Source organism: Fukomys damarensis, unplaced genomic scaffold (assembly GCF_012274545.1).
Source record: "Fukomys damarensis isolate Sample0158 unplaced genomic scaffold, DMR_v1.0_HiC HiC_scaffold_4, whole genome shotgun sequence".
Classification (NCBI taxonomy): domain Eukaryota; kingdom Metazoa; phylum Chordata; class Mammalia; order Rodentia; family Bathyergidae; genus Fukomys; species Fukomys damarensis.
This window is the reverse complement of record NW_022900916.1, coordinates 14739727-14758358: the sequence shown is the minus strand read 5'-3', so window position 1 is coordinate 14758358 and position 18632 is coordinate 14739727. Positions and strand designations below refer to the sequence as shown.

At 33.2% G+C, this 18632-nt stretch overlaps 1 protein-coding gene across 4 annotated transcripts in view; it reads left to right on the top strand.

The window, feature by feature from the left end:
• Window positions 1-18632, top strand: part of Immp2l (inner mitochondrial membrane peptidase subunit 2) — a 980466-nt gene that overhangs the window by 389208 nt on the left and 572626 nt on the right. Inside the window, exon 4 of one of the 4 annotated variants that reach the window (XM_033756945.1) lies at window positions 10832-10865. The exons of the other annotated variants lie outside the window; for them this stretch is intronic. Coding sequence (XP_033612836.1) covers window positions 10832-10850 — 19 coding nt within the window. The 3' untranslated portion in view covers window positions 10851-10865. Of the gene's footprint in view, window positions 1-10831; window positions 10866-18632 lie in introns of those variants that run through there. 4 annotated transcript variants of the gene reach the window in all.

Genomic DNA, 18632 nt, shown 5'->3' with positions numbered 1-18632 from the left:
TAACTGTACTGTATCCCTAAAATGTACCAATAAACTCAATTAAAGCTGAAAAAAAATTTGCATGCATCCTGCTGGGTGAAATAAGCCTATCACAAAAAGTCATGCAATATGATTCCAGTTTTATGAAGAACCTAGGGTCAAAATCAAAGATTCAAGATGTAGAGTGGTTGTCGGGAATCTAGAGTGGGAAATATGGAGTTATTGTTTAAGTGTACAGAGTTTCAGATTTGTAAGATGAAGATTTCTGGACGTGGATGATTGCAGTGGGTTACACAAGAATTTAAATGTACTTGACAACACTTAACTGCTTACTCAAGTTTTGTTGAAGTCTCAGTGTGTGTACAGGTGGTGAGGCAGGAGATTAGGGTATGGCAAAGCTGGTCGGGGAAATAGGCATGACTGTCAGTCACAAAATCCCAGGATATATGTGCAGAGCATTGCCCCAAGTCCCAAACATGGACTTCTCCTGAGAACTCTAGCAGGTTCTCAGTAGGATGGCCTAGATCTGACATCTAGGAAGAGACAGTCTATCTAGGAAGTGGAATTGTTTCAGGCTTCCACTGGGGTCTTGGAATGTGTCCTCTTCAGATACAGGGGAAGAGCTGTACTGTGATAGGGTGGCTAGTGATATACTACTATTAATTGTCATTACTAAAGCTTTTACTATAAATCAGTATTGGATTTTATGAATTTTTCTGCATCTCGAGACAATTATACTTTTCTAGAGACAATTACAATTTTATCTCAGCCTGTTAATGTCATGAATGACATTTGTAGATATATTAGTTATAATCTCCCTTGCATTCCTAGTCAAACAGAAATATTTTAGGTTTCACAAGATTTGATTTTTAATATTCTGTGTAGGGCATCTATATTTGCACACATGACTAAGAGGACATATTATTTTCTATTCTCGTTTTGTTTTCAAAATTTTCTTGTCAAGGTTATATTGGCTTCATAGAGTTAGGGAATAAATCATGCCTCGCTTCCATACTCTTCCTCCCGTTTCCTGGGAAAATGTAAGATTGAAATGATTTGCTTATTGCAAGTTTCACAAGCCTGGTATGCAGAAATCTTTTAGTCTTAGTCTTGTTTATTCCTGGAATGATTTAAGCTCAAAATTCTGCTTTTTAAAAAGTTGTAGATTTGTTTACATTTTTATTCTCTTTGAAGACTGACTATAACTTTATTAAGAGATTTGATTTTATGAAGGTTTTTCAATTTATTATATTATCATGTTATATGCTCATTTTCTTTTTTTAATATTTATTTGGGCCTTGCTGTCTTATTCTCTTGTTCTAGTTTCCTCTTTCTTTTTAATTCTTCTCATCACCTGAGTCCTAAGTTTTTTCAAAAAATTAGCTTTGGTATTATGATTTTCTATTTAATCTTTACTTACTATCTTTTTAATTTAGTTCTTCATTATCCTTCTTCAGATATTTTTATTTGTACTTTATGTTGACTGTTTAACTTCCTAAGTGGCTTACGTAGTTCTTATAGAATTTATTCTATCTTAATAAGCAAGTCTTTACACTCTTCAATCCTCAAGATTCATATCAAAATGAGTAAAGAGCCAATGCAGCTTTAGATCTTTGGTTCTTTACCTACTGAAAAATGTGATTTACAAAGATACTTTAGTGCTCTAATTTAAAATTCTAATTCTGGTTAAGCCCAATCAATGATAATATAATTCTAAGTTACTTGTTGTCTTACAAATATAAGCAATGAGATTAAATAAGTGTCAATAACTCCAAACAATTACAGTGGTAAACTAAAGGTAAATTTTACTTGCATTTGTAAAATCATGTCATAATTATGTTTCTTTGTATTATAAAGTTTGTTGAAATTTCTAAAAAAAGTTATAGTCAAAATGCTCAATGGAATTTCCGTACATAGGAAAAGTGATTAATCCCACTAACAAATATTCAAGCATTGTTTTTGTTTGGAGGTATATATGAATATATCAGTCCAGTGCAATTTTCACATTTCACAGGTGTGGGCTTCTAAGAAATTTCTGCTGACACTCAGATTTGCATAATGTATGTTTTAGGTAGAGTTGGTATGTTAAGTCAAGTAAGCTTTCATAGTACATTACGCTGATGAAAAATTTAGGAACAAAATATAAGCCTATTAATTGCCTACCAAAGGTAATTTGTCGATATAGTTTTTTTTCTACTTTTTAGTTTAGTGAGTTTATTTTTGCTGACCGAGTGTTCATTTATCTTGGAGAGTTGAAAAAAGTAACAGGAAGGGCTATTGTTTCTTCTAGGAAAACAAACAAACCAGATAAAAGTTTTAAATTACAAACATCGTAAAGATTGACTTGAGCAGAAGATATCCCTTCTTAATAGAACACTGCAAGAAGCATTTAAAATTCCAAAACTTTTCTAATTATATGTGATCTATATAATGTCTATATTATGACATTCAATAGAGAAAGTACCTAAATATTAAGCATATGCTTATAAAAGAAAAATCTCCATTTATTTGGTACTTATTTCATTGATAGTCTAAATGTAAGTGGATCCAGAAAGCATCTTTCAAAGGAAGCCAAGTCTCTGATTTCCAGTTAGGTTTTGTATCACCCATAGGCTGAGTGGATTACAATAGAGGCCTAGAACTTACTCTATAGATAACTTCTTTGTTCTTTAATTTAGTAGTTCAAGAAAATTGGAATAGATAGCCCAATTTATGATCTGTATTATTCAAAAAAATATAAATTATGGATCTTTGAGAAAATTCATACATAGCATGAATTCTCACCTATTTAGAAACACTGTCATAGGGAATTGTATAGCACCCGTGAAAATGACAGTGTCCTAAAATAACTGAAAAGCTGTCTGATTTGAAAAAGTAACATTTTGGATAGAAGTTAAATTTTCATTTTATAGCAGTTTTCCATTCTAAAATTACTCTTAGAAATTGTAAAAGTGCATAATTACTCTGAGGCTTAACTGATACTACTTTCTGCATGAAGTGAAGTGTGTTTAGTCACATTTGTTTTAATGGATTATATTATACAATTTAAAAAGTCACCTTTGTGTATTGTGTGCTATTATTGTTATCAGGACTACTTTGTATGTAGCATTGCTTTCAGATTACTTGTATATATATCAACATGTATTTACTGTATCTGTTTATCTATAATCACAGTATTTTGAAGAATTTAAAGGAATACATTTTATTTGACATATAGAAAATAAAGTAATCTTATATATAATTTTATGTGTCAATGCTATAATGTTTTTGTTTCTTGAACAGTAAAAGGATATAACAAAACATTCATTTTAAAAATATAATATAGGATCCAATGCTAGAATAATGTGATGAACGTTTTTAAGAATTAGTGCTGATAGTGCTACTTTTCATAATGTTTTTGTTGAGGCTAAATTTGTACTTCTTGGGCTTCCATGTAGTAGAATAAATTAATATAATTGTGTGATAACCAGTTGAATTCATAAACTGTTTATCACTTAACTGTTTTTCTTCTTTATTAGATTTGCCTTTTCATGTATGTGTGGTAAAGGGTGTTGAATGCAGAGCCTTTGCACTGAGCAACAACTCCAGCCCATTTCTTACTTTTAATTTTGAGACAGGGTTTTCCCTAAGTTGTTGAGGTTCCCAAGCGATTGAACTGGCCATTCTCCTGTCCCAGCCCCTGCAGTGCTGGGATTATAGGCTTGTGCCACCATCGGGTGTATAACATAATTATTGTAATTATTTTCTATAGGCTGTACTAATACGGGAAGATAACAGTCTATCATTTTGCACTTTTACCTTTTCTCCCTTTATGAAGTCTGTTCTGTCTTGCAGAAAAAGTCAGGTTTTATGAACATGTGCTTGAAAGTTTTTGGCTAACCATTTTTCTCCAAGTGGTAATTCTAGAAAACGTTATACTCCTTAGGCATAGTTGTTCAGAATCACTAGTCACTGTACTCTGTAGCCACTGTCCTGTGCTTCCTTCAGGACTGTACAACACATATAGGGAAGATAGTGTTACATCCATTCCTAGTTATTTCTGCTAACAGCAGTCGCACAGTTCTTTTCAGTAGGTGTCAGTATTCAAAGGCGTGAAGACATTTCAGTATACTGCAGTACTACTTTGGATATGGAAGGGTAGATTTGATACAGGGTAAATTTCTTACCTTATGAATTCTACTGAGTGATGCATGAGGGAGAGGAAATATTTTTTCATTACTTAAAAGCAAAAATAAATGGGTTTGCATCTTTCTATGGTGTATTGTTATATAAATAATTATGGAATAAATTATTTGCACATTGAGTTTTTAAATTTTGTTTTTTATTGCTGTAGGGCTAAGTGCAGCAGAGAGTTTAGTATTTTTTTCCATATTTCTCTGGGATTCATGAGATCAAACCCTTTCAAGTATGCAGATACATTTTGGTAATTAGATTATCCCAAGTGCACAAAATATTTGATACAGTGACTTTGTCTTCTAAATTTAAAACCATAATGTGTAATTTCAAGTATGCTTCTCTTTTAAGATGAAATATTCTCCAGCTAGGGGGAATAAATTGGTGCAATTTTCCTAGACATGAATTTAGTGATCTGTAGCAAGACGAATATTAACTTTCAGAAATTTGTTTTTTTGCAAATAACCACAGATGTAAGCAAATATTACTCTATAAAATGATTATATTGTATTTATTACTAATAACAATATGTTTGAAACAGTAAAACTTAAAAATGTGTGGTGATTGACTTTTAAAAAAATGTATGACATCTAGTTATGTAACTACTTAAAATTTTGCTTTAGAATAGTATTTGTTATTTTTAAAAAGGATACTATTTAATGAAAATTATATAACTTAAAATCATAAATATAAATCAATTCAGTGTGGTGTCATTTTCTATGGGAAAAGTTATATGGGAAACATCTTATTTTTTTTTTCCTCATTGAGCTTATTGGTACATTTTAGGTATACAGTTCAGTTACATTCATCATTGGGAGCTTGTACCTTTAATGACAGGTCTTGATTCTCATTTTTTCTCCTTGTCCCTCCCCTCCCTTCACTCCTCCTCTCCTCCCCCTTTACAAACACTTCATTTTCATTTTTTCATATTTTTTTCTTTTCCCTTATTCACTATCCCCTACCCTTCCCACTTTCCCTACACCTTTAGCCCCTTTCTTCCTATTTCACATTGTTAATTACCTCATTAGGATCTTGTGTACTATTATAGTTTTTCACACCAGAGAAACTCTTCGGTATTTACACATGTGTGACTTATTTATTTCACTTAGGGGTATATCCTCAATATGTATCCATTTTCCTATGAATGAATCTAATTTCTCATTCTTTATGGCTGCCTAAGAACTCTAGAAGACATTGGCATAGGAAAAGACTTTATGAACAAATCCTCAGTAGCACGGGAACTAACAGAAAGAATAAAAAACTGGGATCTCATCTTATTAAAAAGCTTCTGCACTGCAAAAGAAACCATCAACAGAACTAAGAGACAACCTACAGTGTGGGAAAAAATTTTTACCAGCTGCATCCTCAGACAAAGGACTATTATCTAGATTATATAAAGAACTCAAAACAATAAGCCCCCCCCCACAGATATAAAGGCCCAATTCAAAAATGGGCATCTGAAATGAACAGACATTTCTTAGACAAGTAAAAGCAGCAAGTAAATATATGAAAAAATGTTCCACATCACTGGTCATTCGAGTGATGCAGATGAAAACAACACTGAGATTCCACCTCACCCCACAAAGAATGGCTGCTATCAAGAAATCACACAATAAGAAATGTTGGCGGAGTTGGGGGGAGAAAGGAGCCCTTCCATTGTTGGTGGGAGTGCAGACTGGTGCAACGACTGTGGAAATCAATATGGAGATACCTAAAAGAGCTTGGAGTGGAGGTTCCATTTGACGCAACCATCCCTCTGCTGGGTATCTTTCCAAAAGAACTAAAAGAATCAAATCACAGTGATGTATGTGCTGCACCCATGTTTATAGTGGCACAGTTTGTAATAGCTAAAACTTGGAAACAGCCCATTGGCCCATCAGTTGAAAACTGGATAAAGAAGATGTGGTTTTTGAATGAATTGGAATATTACTCAGCAATAAAGACTGAGGAAATAGATTCAGTCATAGGAAAATGGATACATATTGAGGATATACTCCTAAGTGAAATAAATAAGTCACACATGTGTAAATACTGAATAGTTTCTCTGGTGTGAAAAATATAATACTACACAAGATCCTAATAGGATAATTAACAATTTGAAATAGGAAGAAAGGGGCTAAAGGTGTAGGGAAGGTGGGATGGGTATGGTAACAAGGGAAAAGGAAAATAATGTGAAATAATGAAAAGATGGAAATAAAGTGTTTGTAGATATGGAGGAGTGGAGGGGGTGAAGGGAGGGCAGGTACAAGGGGGAAAAATGAGAAACAAGACCTGTCATGTAGAGGTACAAGATCCCAGTGATGAATGTAACTATACTGTATCCCTAAAATTTGCCAATAAACTCAATTAAAGCTGAAAAAAAAAAGAGTTCTGCCTAACTTATCTACCAGCAAGTTTAGTGTTTTTGTTTTAATATTTAAATCTTTAATCCACTTGGATTTTAATTTAGTCTATGGTGACAGATAAGGGTCTAGTTTTAATCTTTTGCAGGTTGAGATCCAGTTTTTCCAACACCATTTATTAAAGAGGCTATCTTTCCTCCAATGGAGACTATCAGCTTCTTTGTCAAAGATGAGGTCGCTGAGTGCATCTGGGGTTGTTTTTGTGTCCTCCAATCTGTTCCACTGATCCTCAGGTCTGATTCTTTGCCAGTACCATGCTGTTTTTATCACAGTGGCTTTGTAGTATAGTTTCAAATTGGAAATTATTATACCCGCTGCCATGTGTCTGTTGCCTAGGATGGCTTTTGCTATTCTAGGTCTCTTCTGGTTCCAAATGAATTTTTGGATTCTTCTTTCTAGTTCTATGAAGTACAGTGTTGGAATTTTAATTGGTGTTGCATTGAATCTGTATATTGGTTTTGGTAGTATGGCCATTTTCACTATGTTGATTCTTCCTACCCAGGAGCAGGGGAGATCTTTCCATTTTCTTATATCCTCCTCGATCTCTTTTTTCAGAGTGCTGTAGTTTTCAGTGTAGAGGTCTTTTGCTTCTTTTGTTAGATTGATTCCCAGATACTTCTTTTTTTGGGGGTGGTATTGTGAAATGAATTGTTTCCCTAATTTCTTGTTCAGAGAGTCTGTTATTTGTGTACAAGAAGGCTATTGATTTTTGGGTGTTGACCTTGTATCCAGCTACTCTGCCAAAAGTGTCTATTAAGTCAAGAAGTCTTTTGCTGGAGTTTTTTTGGTCTTCAATGTAGATTATCATATCGTCAGCAAATAATGACAGTTTAACTTCTTCCTTTCCTATCTTTATTGCTTTAATTTCTTTCTCTTGTCTGATTGCTATGGCTAATGTTTCCAGAACTGTATTGAAGAGGAGTGGTGATAGTGGGCATCCTCGTCTTGTTCCTGATTTTAATGTGAAGGTTTTCAGTTTTTGGCCATTTAATATGATGTTGGTGGTTGGTTTTTCATAGATAGCCTTAATTAAGTTGAGATATAGACCATCTATTCCAATTTTTTGCAGGGTGTTTATCATGAATGGGTGTTGAATTTTGTCAGATGCTTTTTCTGCATCTATCGAGGGGATCATATGCTTTTTGTCCTTGACTTTGTTAATATAGTGTATTATATTTATTGATTTACATATGTTAAACAATCCTTGCATCCCTGGAATAAATCCGACTTGGTAAGGATGTATGATCTTCTCAATGATCCTCTGTATTCTGTTTGCTTATTGAGGATTTTTACATCTATATTCATTAAAGAGATTGGCCTGTAGTTGTCTTTTTTAGTTGCATCTTTCTCTGGTTTGGGAATCACAGTGATACTTGCTTCCAGGAATGAATTTGGATATATTGCTTCCCTTTGAATTTCATCGAAAGGTTTGAAGAATAAGGCAGTAGTTCTTCTCTAAATGTCTTGTGAAATTCAGCAGTGAATCTATCAGGACCTGGGCTTTTCTTTGTTGGGAAGTTTTTAATTACATTTTCAATTTCACTGATTGTAGTTGGGGTGTTTAACATGTTTTTATCTTCCTTGTTCAACCCTAATCCTAAGTAAGATTTAAAACTTTTAGGTTTGCTGAAGAGAAGATCATCACATCTGTTACATAAAATCCATAAATGAAATCATCTTCATGGGAAAAAAAAACCCTCAGCCTGAGAATATTTCAGTATGTTCTTTGAAATGTATAAGAATATTGGATTCCAGCCCAGCACACAATTAATTATATTTTAGTGTAACATCTTGAAAAACAATTAGAAAACAAAAATTTAAAAAGATTACATTAATAGTAAATGAGCAAATGCCTAACAGAAACAATTTAGGAAATCTGTACAGACATTTCAAAACTAAAGGAAACCTGAATAAATGGGTTGTGTCAGTGTCAGCCTACAAACTGATTATAGTTTCCATGCCCCCTTAAAAATCCAGCTGGAATTTCTGGGGGCACTTGATGAACTGGCTTTAAAAAGCATATGGAAATGCAAATACAGGAGTATGACCAATGCAGCCTTAAAGGAGAATGAAATGGCAAGACTAATACAGATAAAATTATTATAGCATGGCATTATTAGAGTATGATATTGTAGTAAGTATGAAAGAAAGATTGATGAAGGAAATAAAAGTGTAGGAATAGACTCATTTAAGGTCACCTAATTTATGACAAAGTATCATAGTGTGAGAAAATAATGCAGTGTGAGAAAACTCAAGACAATGTATGGCACAGAACTATCTGACTCTGGAAAAACTCAAGTCTACAGTAAGGAACTCCTAATCCATAAATAAAAGACAAAGTGTGAAAATTACCTAAGTGTGCAGTTCATAAAGAATATATCCAAATGTCAATTAGTATATGAAAGAAAAGCAGCAGCTTATCTATGAAAATGCAAACTAAAACCACAAGATACCATCAAAATTGCTAAAATTTAAAAAATAAAGGAATATAAAATATCAAAGATAGAGGAGGGAGCATGTGGAACAACTAGAGCTTTGAAAGTTGCAATTGCAACGAAAATTGGTATAACAACTTTGGCAAAGCTACCAGTCTGTTCTAACATCCTCCTGAATATCTGTATGACCCAGCTATCCCACCCTAGATAGATGCCCAAGAAAAATGTAAGTGCACCGATGACAGCATTATTTTAAATAATCCCAAACTTGAAATAACTGAAGTATCTGGGAAGGATAGTTAATTAATAATTTGGAAATATAAAATCAAATTCTGTGGTCCATTGCAAAAGAAATGTGTTTCTTCCAACCCAAACAGCATTGGATAAAATCTCAGAGGTATAAACTGGAGCAAAGACATATGACATAAAAGGAAACATAGCATGCATTTCCTTTTCTATGAGTTCAAAGGCAAACAAAATTAATCTGAAGTGGTAGATGTTAATTTTTTTTTTAATCTTACGAGAGGCATAATAACTTTTGGTAGGGCATGAGGGGAGGCAACTTCCTGGAATGGTATATCTAAATTAATGTGTTCATTTCATAAAAATGTATCCAAGCTGCACTTAAAATTGATGTGTTTTGCAATATTTATATTCAACAATGAAAAGTTTTTAAACTTTTATGCATTATTTTAGTTCAACTGAAAACATGCACAGAAGCTGTACGAAAGTTACATATATTATGAGTGTGTATACATGTATAGTTATACATATATACATGTATACCACAGTAGGATACAAGGTAAACATTAAGTTTTCTAGTAAAACAGTTCTCAGTGATTACTTTGGCATTTCATGTGTGTTAGGAATGGGTGGAAACACATTTTATTTTTAAATTATTGCCCAGGTCTAATTTATGTAGCCAACAGGAAGAAAATGCAGGTCTAATCCAGTTTATTTTAGAGATTTATTTAAGGATATTCCTTAGCTCCTTGGTTTTCTAGTGGACCAGTTACCAGTGACATTTTTGCCATAATCACAGTCAGCCAGAGTTGAATGTTAGACTCAGCTTTGCCAGTGCCCTCTTCTCCTGTGGGCTCTCATCATGATCTCCAAAGTAAGGGCCTTATTTTGTATTCCACACAAGAACATCTTGCAAACTTTGGGTTTTTCTGTTTCTTAAAACAAATTCAGAAATAGAAAAGGTATATATTCATCTTGTTTCTAAGGAATTAGGATTATTACCCACCTGTCTAGGTAGGATTTTATTGATTGTTTCTTGGCCATGGCAGTTAACATTCAGAATGCTGAGGTGTTCTATATTCCAATTAAAATCACTTTTTTGTACATACTGTTACTTGTTTTCTTCTTTCTGAAATAATTTAACAGTCATATACAACTGGATTTTTTTCATGCTCTAGTTTGGACCTTGGTATTATTTTTCTTATTGTACTTAAAAAATATAATTGTCTTTGTTGATGTGATGTGCACAATTCCCTCTTGAAGAAAATCTTTAAAAATATATGCATAGTTGATATTAATGATAATAGCTATCTACCTACTCTTGTTCATGGTTCTAATAAACCCTTTAAAACCTAAGAAATGATCTCAAGCCAGTCAGAATAAATAAAAAAAGATATGGAAATATGGTTTTAGAAATATCCATAAAAGTGTTTTAGAGTAGTTTAATTTCATTTTTAATCATTTTTATCCAACAGTTGAATATAATTGTTTGATACAACAGGGCATATGCGTCTTTAATTTTAATAGAGGAGGAAACAAGATTAAGTAATGAATGAATCATTGTACTGTGAAATTAGTGGGAATTCTTTTCTTTTTCAGAAAAAGAAAGAAGCAATGATACATGAGAGCCTTGTTAGTGTGAACCTGACTGGGAGAATTACTTGATGAATTGTGAAGACTAGCTACAATGCAGTTTCTAGTCCAAAGAGTTTGAATAAGTGTTAGGAAATATGAATTTGTTTCTGCTTCATCTAACCAGATTTGCTACAATGAGTGTACAGTTAGGGAGAAAAAGTTTCTGCTACTTTAATAAGGCAGTGATTCATGCTGAATGGATATGTGCAGTCAATGAAAAATAGATTTTTATGGTGTTCTAGATTTTCTAACTTTTGCAGATTTATGTGCTTATTTTGTGAATATCATGAAGAAAATACATAGTTCTCATTAAAAGGTGTGTACACTTTTTCTACACTTCAAATGTTTATAATCATTTTTGTTTTATAATTGTAGACTTTCTTACTATATTTTAAAGAAGAGTATAGATAAATAGAAATAACATGGTGCTAGAGTCCACTGATTTCTCTTAGTGAATATTGAGTTTATATGTAAACTGACTGATTTCCATCCTTAACTAGAGCATCTACCAGTAGGCACAGTTTAGTTTCTATTGTAAATCAAAATATCCTTTAGTAGTTCAAAAGGTTACAAAGTTAAGATTATTCATTGAAAAGTGAGACTATGGTATTTATAGTGTGTGTTAGAAATCACTGAACTAATTCTACATTGTAACACAGTGTTTCTTGATAAAGAATGTCACAATCTGCAAAAATACTCTCTCTAGTGAATGTAATGCCTTGCATTGACATTTTAATGACTGGGATGTTTAAGTACTTATAAATTAATATGCTTCAATTTTCCAAATGTCATGGTGACTTTTACATGTTGGTTTGATAAGAGCTTTCTTTTACAAAATGAGCAACTATTATTTGCAATAAGGCAATAATCTCAAACATATAAAGTACTATTATAAAGAGATAATGCATGCAACATACAATCATATTTTGTTTGTTCTTAGCTCATCTCTGCTTTCTATTACCAAGTGTAAAACATATGATTACCATAAGAACCGATGAATATATCACTATTTCTGATATTGTTTGTACTTTCTTTTAGATTTACTTGATATTTTCTACAATTTCTCACCTGTGTTATTTATACTGTTGTTTTCATTTATTGGTTTTGCTTTTGATTATTGTCTTTCTTCTTTTCTCCAGTGATAATGTGGAAAGTGGTTCTTAATTCTGATAGTTATCTTAATCTTAAATTTTTTATTTTACTTATTTTTATTGTGAACATCTGGCTACTTTTAAGTTTATTAAAATGTAGCCCTAAATCTATACTTCTGTTGTTAAAAAGTAAAAGTATAATATTTTTATGTCATCCATCTAACAATTAAAGGTTTTATTTTTGTGAAATAAAAGATAATGCATCATTTCAACTTGTTATAATATTATTTTCCTTTGGCATACTTAAAAGCCTTTCCTTTACAATAAAACTATAGGGTTTAAATTTATATTTAACTTAGAAAAAACATATACAGCAAAAATTATTCTGTAGTTTGATATGCTTCTACACTTCCAAAAGATATTTTTCTTCTTTGCTTTTATGAATGCAAAGTTTACCTGGCAATGTGGTAAGTCCTAAATGCTAAAAATAACAATGTGTTCCTGTCTTCTTAAATCCCATCTAGTAGTAACAGATAATGAGAGATTGAGGAGATACATGAGTTAGAGGAAAGTAAACTAGACATAGATGATTTTTACAGTAGAATCTTCCGGATGAAACAATGGTCTTTTTGTTTGTTAATGATGAGGAGAAGGGGAGTAGCTGGAATATTGGCTTAGTAGAATATTGTGTTTTAGTAGAGAGTCTTTTGGGCTGAGCTGGAACAACTTCACTTATTAAACTCGTGTTTAGGGAGGGTGACAAAGAAATAACTTTGAATATGCATGTGATTTTTTTTATTATACTGGCAAAGTAAATTAAGATTTACTTCTCTCAGATATTTTCTACTGCATAAGTTGCAGGGTAAGAAACAAAGTATTAAAATGTGATGTGTGAGAGGGTAGCAGGGAGGGAGTATAGATATATCTATATCTATATCTATAGATATATCTATTCTATTTACATATATATTTATTGAGAAAAATGTAACTAATATGTATTGCAAACATACACTGATAAAAAATAAAGTGTGATGTGTATAATAATAAAGATGTGTTGAGGCTACAGCAGGAAAAATGTGTACTATATTTTTTCTGAATTGAGGAGCCTAAGGAAAAATTATATGTGAAATGCAGGGTGCTATATAAAGCCAATGCAGTGGTAACATTTAAGATCAAAGAAAGGGAAATATATATCCTTTAAACGTTTCAAAACATTTAATTAATTCTAAAACTACTTTCCGTGGTTTTAGTTACTCATGGTCAACTATTGTTGAAAGATATTAAATGGAAATTTCCAGAGATAAATAATTTATAACTTTTATGTTTTGTGCTCTTCTAAGTATCATGATTAAATATTGCACAGTCTCCCTCCATCACTCCTGGGATATAAATCATTGCTTTGTCTAGTGTATCCATGCTGTATTTGCTGCCTGCCTTTTAATAACTTAATAGTTGTCTCATCCATCAGATTGACTACCAAACTATTACAGAGCTTGGGTTCAGGTAACTCTTATTTTGTTGAATAATTACCCCATGGCCCTCATTACACTTATAGAAAAACTTAAACCTATATTAAAGGATATAGAAGACAGTATATCTCCTTAAGATACTCTATAAACATCCACCAGCTTCAGTGAACTCATCTATTTTCTTCCAAAATTATTTTAAAGAAATCCCAGGCATGATAGTATTTCACTTGTAACTATTACAAATCTCAAAATCTCAATACAAGTCTCAATGTCCCTAAAAGATAAGATCTCTCACAGGGGCAAGGGGAGAAAATGAGAACCAAGACCTGTCATGTAAAGGCACAAGATCCTAATAATGAATGTAACTGTACTGTGTACCTAAAATGTACCAATAAACTCAATTAAAAAAAAGATAAGATCTCTCAAACAGCCATCATGCCATTGTTACATCCAAGACTTTGATAATAGCTCCTTAATGTTAAATATATTCAAATTTTCATTATTGCCTCATAGTTGTCTTTTCGGTTTTTTATAGGGATTATTTGGTTGTTGTTTAAATTAAGATACTAAATGGTTCTTTATTTTGTGTTTGTTTCTGTCCTTTAAGTATATCTAAAAGCCACAAGTCTGTTACTGTCTCTTTTTCTTTGTCTTTGTCTCTTGAGACTCTCTCGTTCTCTTTCTCTCTCATTTGTTGAAAAACCCAGTTATAGTTGTGCTAAAGACAGTTCCACAATTTGAATATTACTAATTAAATCTGTATATTGTCATCACACCCATTTTTCTCTGTGTCTCATAGCGCATGTAAGCTGCTTGTTAGACCTTTTTAGACACTGTAAGTTCTGGAACTAAAACAGAATGGATTGTCCAACATTGTGTCCATAGAACTGAGTCCTTCCCTCTCTGAGTTGCTGTGTAAGTCCAGCAAATGTCCTTTGAAGCTTTGGCATGCTTGGATACTCTGGCAGGTGGCCTAGGTGTTACACAGATTGATAATATTCAGGTTATACTTTCAAGTGCTTATAACAGTGCCCTGTTTTGCAGAAGCTATATTGGCCAGATTGCTCAAAAGTCCATAGGACAATTTTCTCCATAACGCCCTGATCTTAATGAAGGTAGATAGAGCAGCAGTCTGATGAGAAACAGCTTTTCCTAAGGAGTAAAACCATCAGTGTTTATAATCCCTCTAGGTGTCAGGAAGAGCCTGTGGCTAATGAAATGGCACAGTTGGCCATATGCAAGCCATGTGGAAGAGCAGGTGACCTGAAATAATCTGCTAGGAGACTAAAGAGAAAATGAGTAGGAATATTAGTAGATTGATTCAAAGAAACATGCTTATTTTCCTGAGAAAAAGTAGCAGTAAAGTTTATGTTTTCTGCCATATATATGTATATGTACACATATATATAGGTAAAGATATTCTGTCTACACACACACACACACACACACACACATATGTATTTATATATTTATTACTTTAAGAATGCTAATTATGTCACAATGGGATTTTGAGTGCTTTCTGGAAAAACAAAGCACAGAAAATTTCCAAACCTTGATACTCCTTAGCTGGCTTTGTTTCATTTTTAAAATGCAAAACCAGTTCAGTGGCAACGTAAATTAAAGCATAAGTCTATCAAAGCTCAGTCTCAAGGACTCTGTTAGAGGTGTGGTCCAAGTTTGAACTGTCAGGATGAGTGGTTTGTTACATGAATTTGAAGATAATAGCAGGTAATGTACTCTTCAAAGCCAAGAGGTTCTTTTGCCTGTGGGGAAGAGGGAGCAGCCGCCAAGGGACATTTGCCAGAAAGGCAGAAGGAAGACCCCTTGATTGACTGCCTGGAAATGAGAGTGTACTCTGTTTTTTGAAGATTGTTTGGAAAATTAGGAATTTTCTGAACATATGATGAGATGATTTATTTGAAATCTCAAAATAGAGAGCATGTATCTGGTGGATTGTATTAGGCCCTATATCAAATAGCAGTGAAATCATTGTATTATGCTTGGTCTTCATATTCATGTATAAGATTCTAAGTTTTCTTGAAAGTTACTACGTGGTAAAAAAAAAAGTGTGTCAAAGTAAAATAAAATAAACTTGTACTAAAGATAAAAATTTAAGAAGTAAAATGAAATTATGCTATCATTTGGTTTTCTTACATAATCCAGATGTACTCATGAGCTGCTGGTGTATTGTTTTGTGGGTATGAGATTCATTAGGAGTTTTTTTTTTAGATGCTTTTAATGCAAAATTTACTGGTTCTATGTGCTATGTATTTCCCAAAGAAAAGTTACCTTGAGCACAGAGTAACCGCTATTTTTTCATAGATATGATTGGAAATAATTCAGATATCTATTTGAGATTTTACTTTATTAGTTTATTACAGTAGTTACTTAAAAATCACATGTGTATTTATTGACTTAAATATATTGCTTTTTCCTGTCTTATATTTCGGGGTGTTTTTTTTTGTTGTTGTCATTGTTTTTTCTTTTTGGTACTGGGGATTGAACTCTGGTCCTTGTGCTTGTGAGGCAGGCAGCGGAACCACTGAGCTAAATCCCCAACCCTTTCAGGTTTTTTTTGCATGCATGTTCAGCATCAGTATTTTTCATTACTAGAGCCCATCTTTGAATACTTTAATGAGGTTTCAGAGCATGTCTTTTATATCTAAGCTCACTTCTGGCAAGACAAACAACTGGAAATTAGATCCTAAACTGTAAGAGTGTATTTAGAAAACATTAGGAAAGTATTTTTGAGGTTTTCTTTCTTCTCTGTGGTATGTATTTGTGATGTCTTCAATATAACTACTTTTTGTGTTTTTGTTAGCATGCTCTTTAAACATTTTTATTACAGTAGTTGCATAGCATGTGGTTAATGGTATAGGTTATGGAGACAGTCTGTCTAGATTCAGATTTCAATTCCATTACTTACTTCATTGGTGCCCTTGACCTACTTATCTGGTTTTTCCTTGGGGGTTAAAAATAGTACCAACCTCGTAGAGTAGCTTTGGGAATTTACTGAATTGTTTCATGTGAATCACTTTGAAGAACTATGTGTTTGCTAAATAATATAGATATTTGATAATAAAATAAGCATTTAACAATAAATGCATTACACATACTCCCAGAAATAATTTCTAGAGTAAAGATGGAAGAAAATAAATTTGTGAAGTGACCTCTGTAAATCTGAATTATAGAAATTGTTGCAATTGTTTCAGGTTAATATGTCTTCTTAAATAGCATTTTGACTTGATAGAAACCTTCATCTACCATTTTTTCAAGCAGGTTTATTGAAATATCCATATACCATAAATTTCACAGTGTTGAAATTTATAATTCATTATGTTTTAGTATAGTCACAAAGTTGTATAGTTATTACTTCTGGGGAGTTGCAGTATATTTTATCATCCCCCAAAGTATTTCATACTGTTTTTGCAATCATTACCTGTTCCTTTCCTCTCCCCTAGCTCTTACTTGCACTAATGAATTTTGCCTTTTAGTTCTCATAGATGTGCCCATTTTTGCCATTCAATATAATAGAATCATACAATATTTAGCATACTATGATTTACTTCCAAAGTTCACTTAGCATGTTTTCAGGACTTCTCTGGGTTGCAGTGTGTGTCAGAACTTCATTTCTTGAAAAATTCCACCATATAGCTGTCTTTCTTCTGGTTCTCATTAAAAGATAGTTCCAGTAACACAAGCAGTACAAATCTACATACTTTGAATTATAAGGTGTTTGTAAACATGTTCCGTTACCTGAAAGCTGTGTCAGCTCTTGTGCTCATTTGTGGATATTCACATTATTATCATCTCTCCACTTAGTTTTCCTCTTCCTTAGTCAGAAGTGGCTCATGACCCCAATAGTCCCTTTTCATGTTGCATAAGTGTTTGTGATCACCAGACTCTGCATTCGCGCAGATACTCAGCTGACACCCTGAGAGCGCATGAGATGATGGACTCATCTGCTGGACATGCCATTTCTTAGCCTCTTATTTGGTAATCACTAACATAAATGGTACAACCTATTCATATGTCCATTCTGGGAGAGTCTTCTATTGTTGACACAATGGGTTTTTGCCCTCCGTGACTTGTTTGCAACCCAAAAGTCCACCTAAGCTAACTCCACTCAGTGTGCCATTGTGGATTAGTCATAAAGTGTGCCAGATGTGGTCATCACTTCACTCATATCGGCGTTTACTGTTAAAATGTAGATGCTTGAAAGAAGAAATAAATTACCTTCAACTTAATGCTAATAAAGTTAAAATAAACTGCAATAGGGGATTGTTACATTATTTCACGTATACCCGCAGCTTAATAATATTCTCATGCTACTTGCTCTCAAAGGTATGTCCTTTAGCCAGATTGCTCCTTTGCGCTCCCAACATCTGTATTTGACATCTCCTTTTAGTTGCATTAAGTGTGTCTCAGGTGGAAGCCTGTGAAAATCTGATTTTCAGCTCAGCATTTTCTCATAGTGAACAATAAAATCATCCATTCAGATATCAGTCAAAGATCTACCATTGATCTTTTTTTTTTTTTATATCAGGTATTGAACTCGGGTCCTTGTGCTTGTAAGGCAGGCAGCGGACCCGCTGAGCTAAATCCCTGGCCCTACAATTCATCTTTTTTTTTTCTTCATTTTTTTTCAGCTTTAATTGAGTTTATTGGTACATTTTAGGGATACAGTACAATTACATTCATTGTTGGGATCTTGTACCTTTACATGACAGGTCTTGGTTCTCATTTTTCCCATTGTCCCTGCCCTCCCTTCACCCCCTCCTCCCTTCCCCATCTACAAACACTTTATTTCCATCTTTTCATTATCTCACATTTTTTTCTTTTCCCTTTTTACCCTTCCCCTACCCGTCTCACCTTCCCTACACCTTTAGCCTCTTTCTTCCCATTTCTCAGCGTCAGTAATCTTATTTACAATTCATCTTTGACATTCTTTTTCTGACCTCTCCTAGGCAATCTATTAGGACACATTCTTGATTTTACCATATAAATTCACATCATTCGAATATCTTACTATATCTCTCCTGCTTGCTATCTGGTCATATTAAGACTGCAGCAGTGGCTGTATGTTTGGTCTTTTAGAATTCACTCTTGCTGATCAGTTCTTCCTAACAGAAGCTAGTGATTTAGAAATGTACAACATTGTTTTCCATTAAGCGGGTCATAAATATGCAACAACAAACTTAAGCA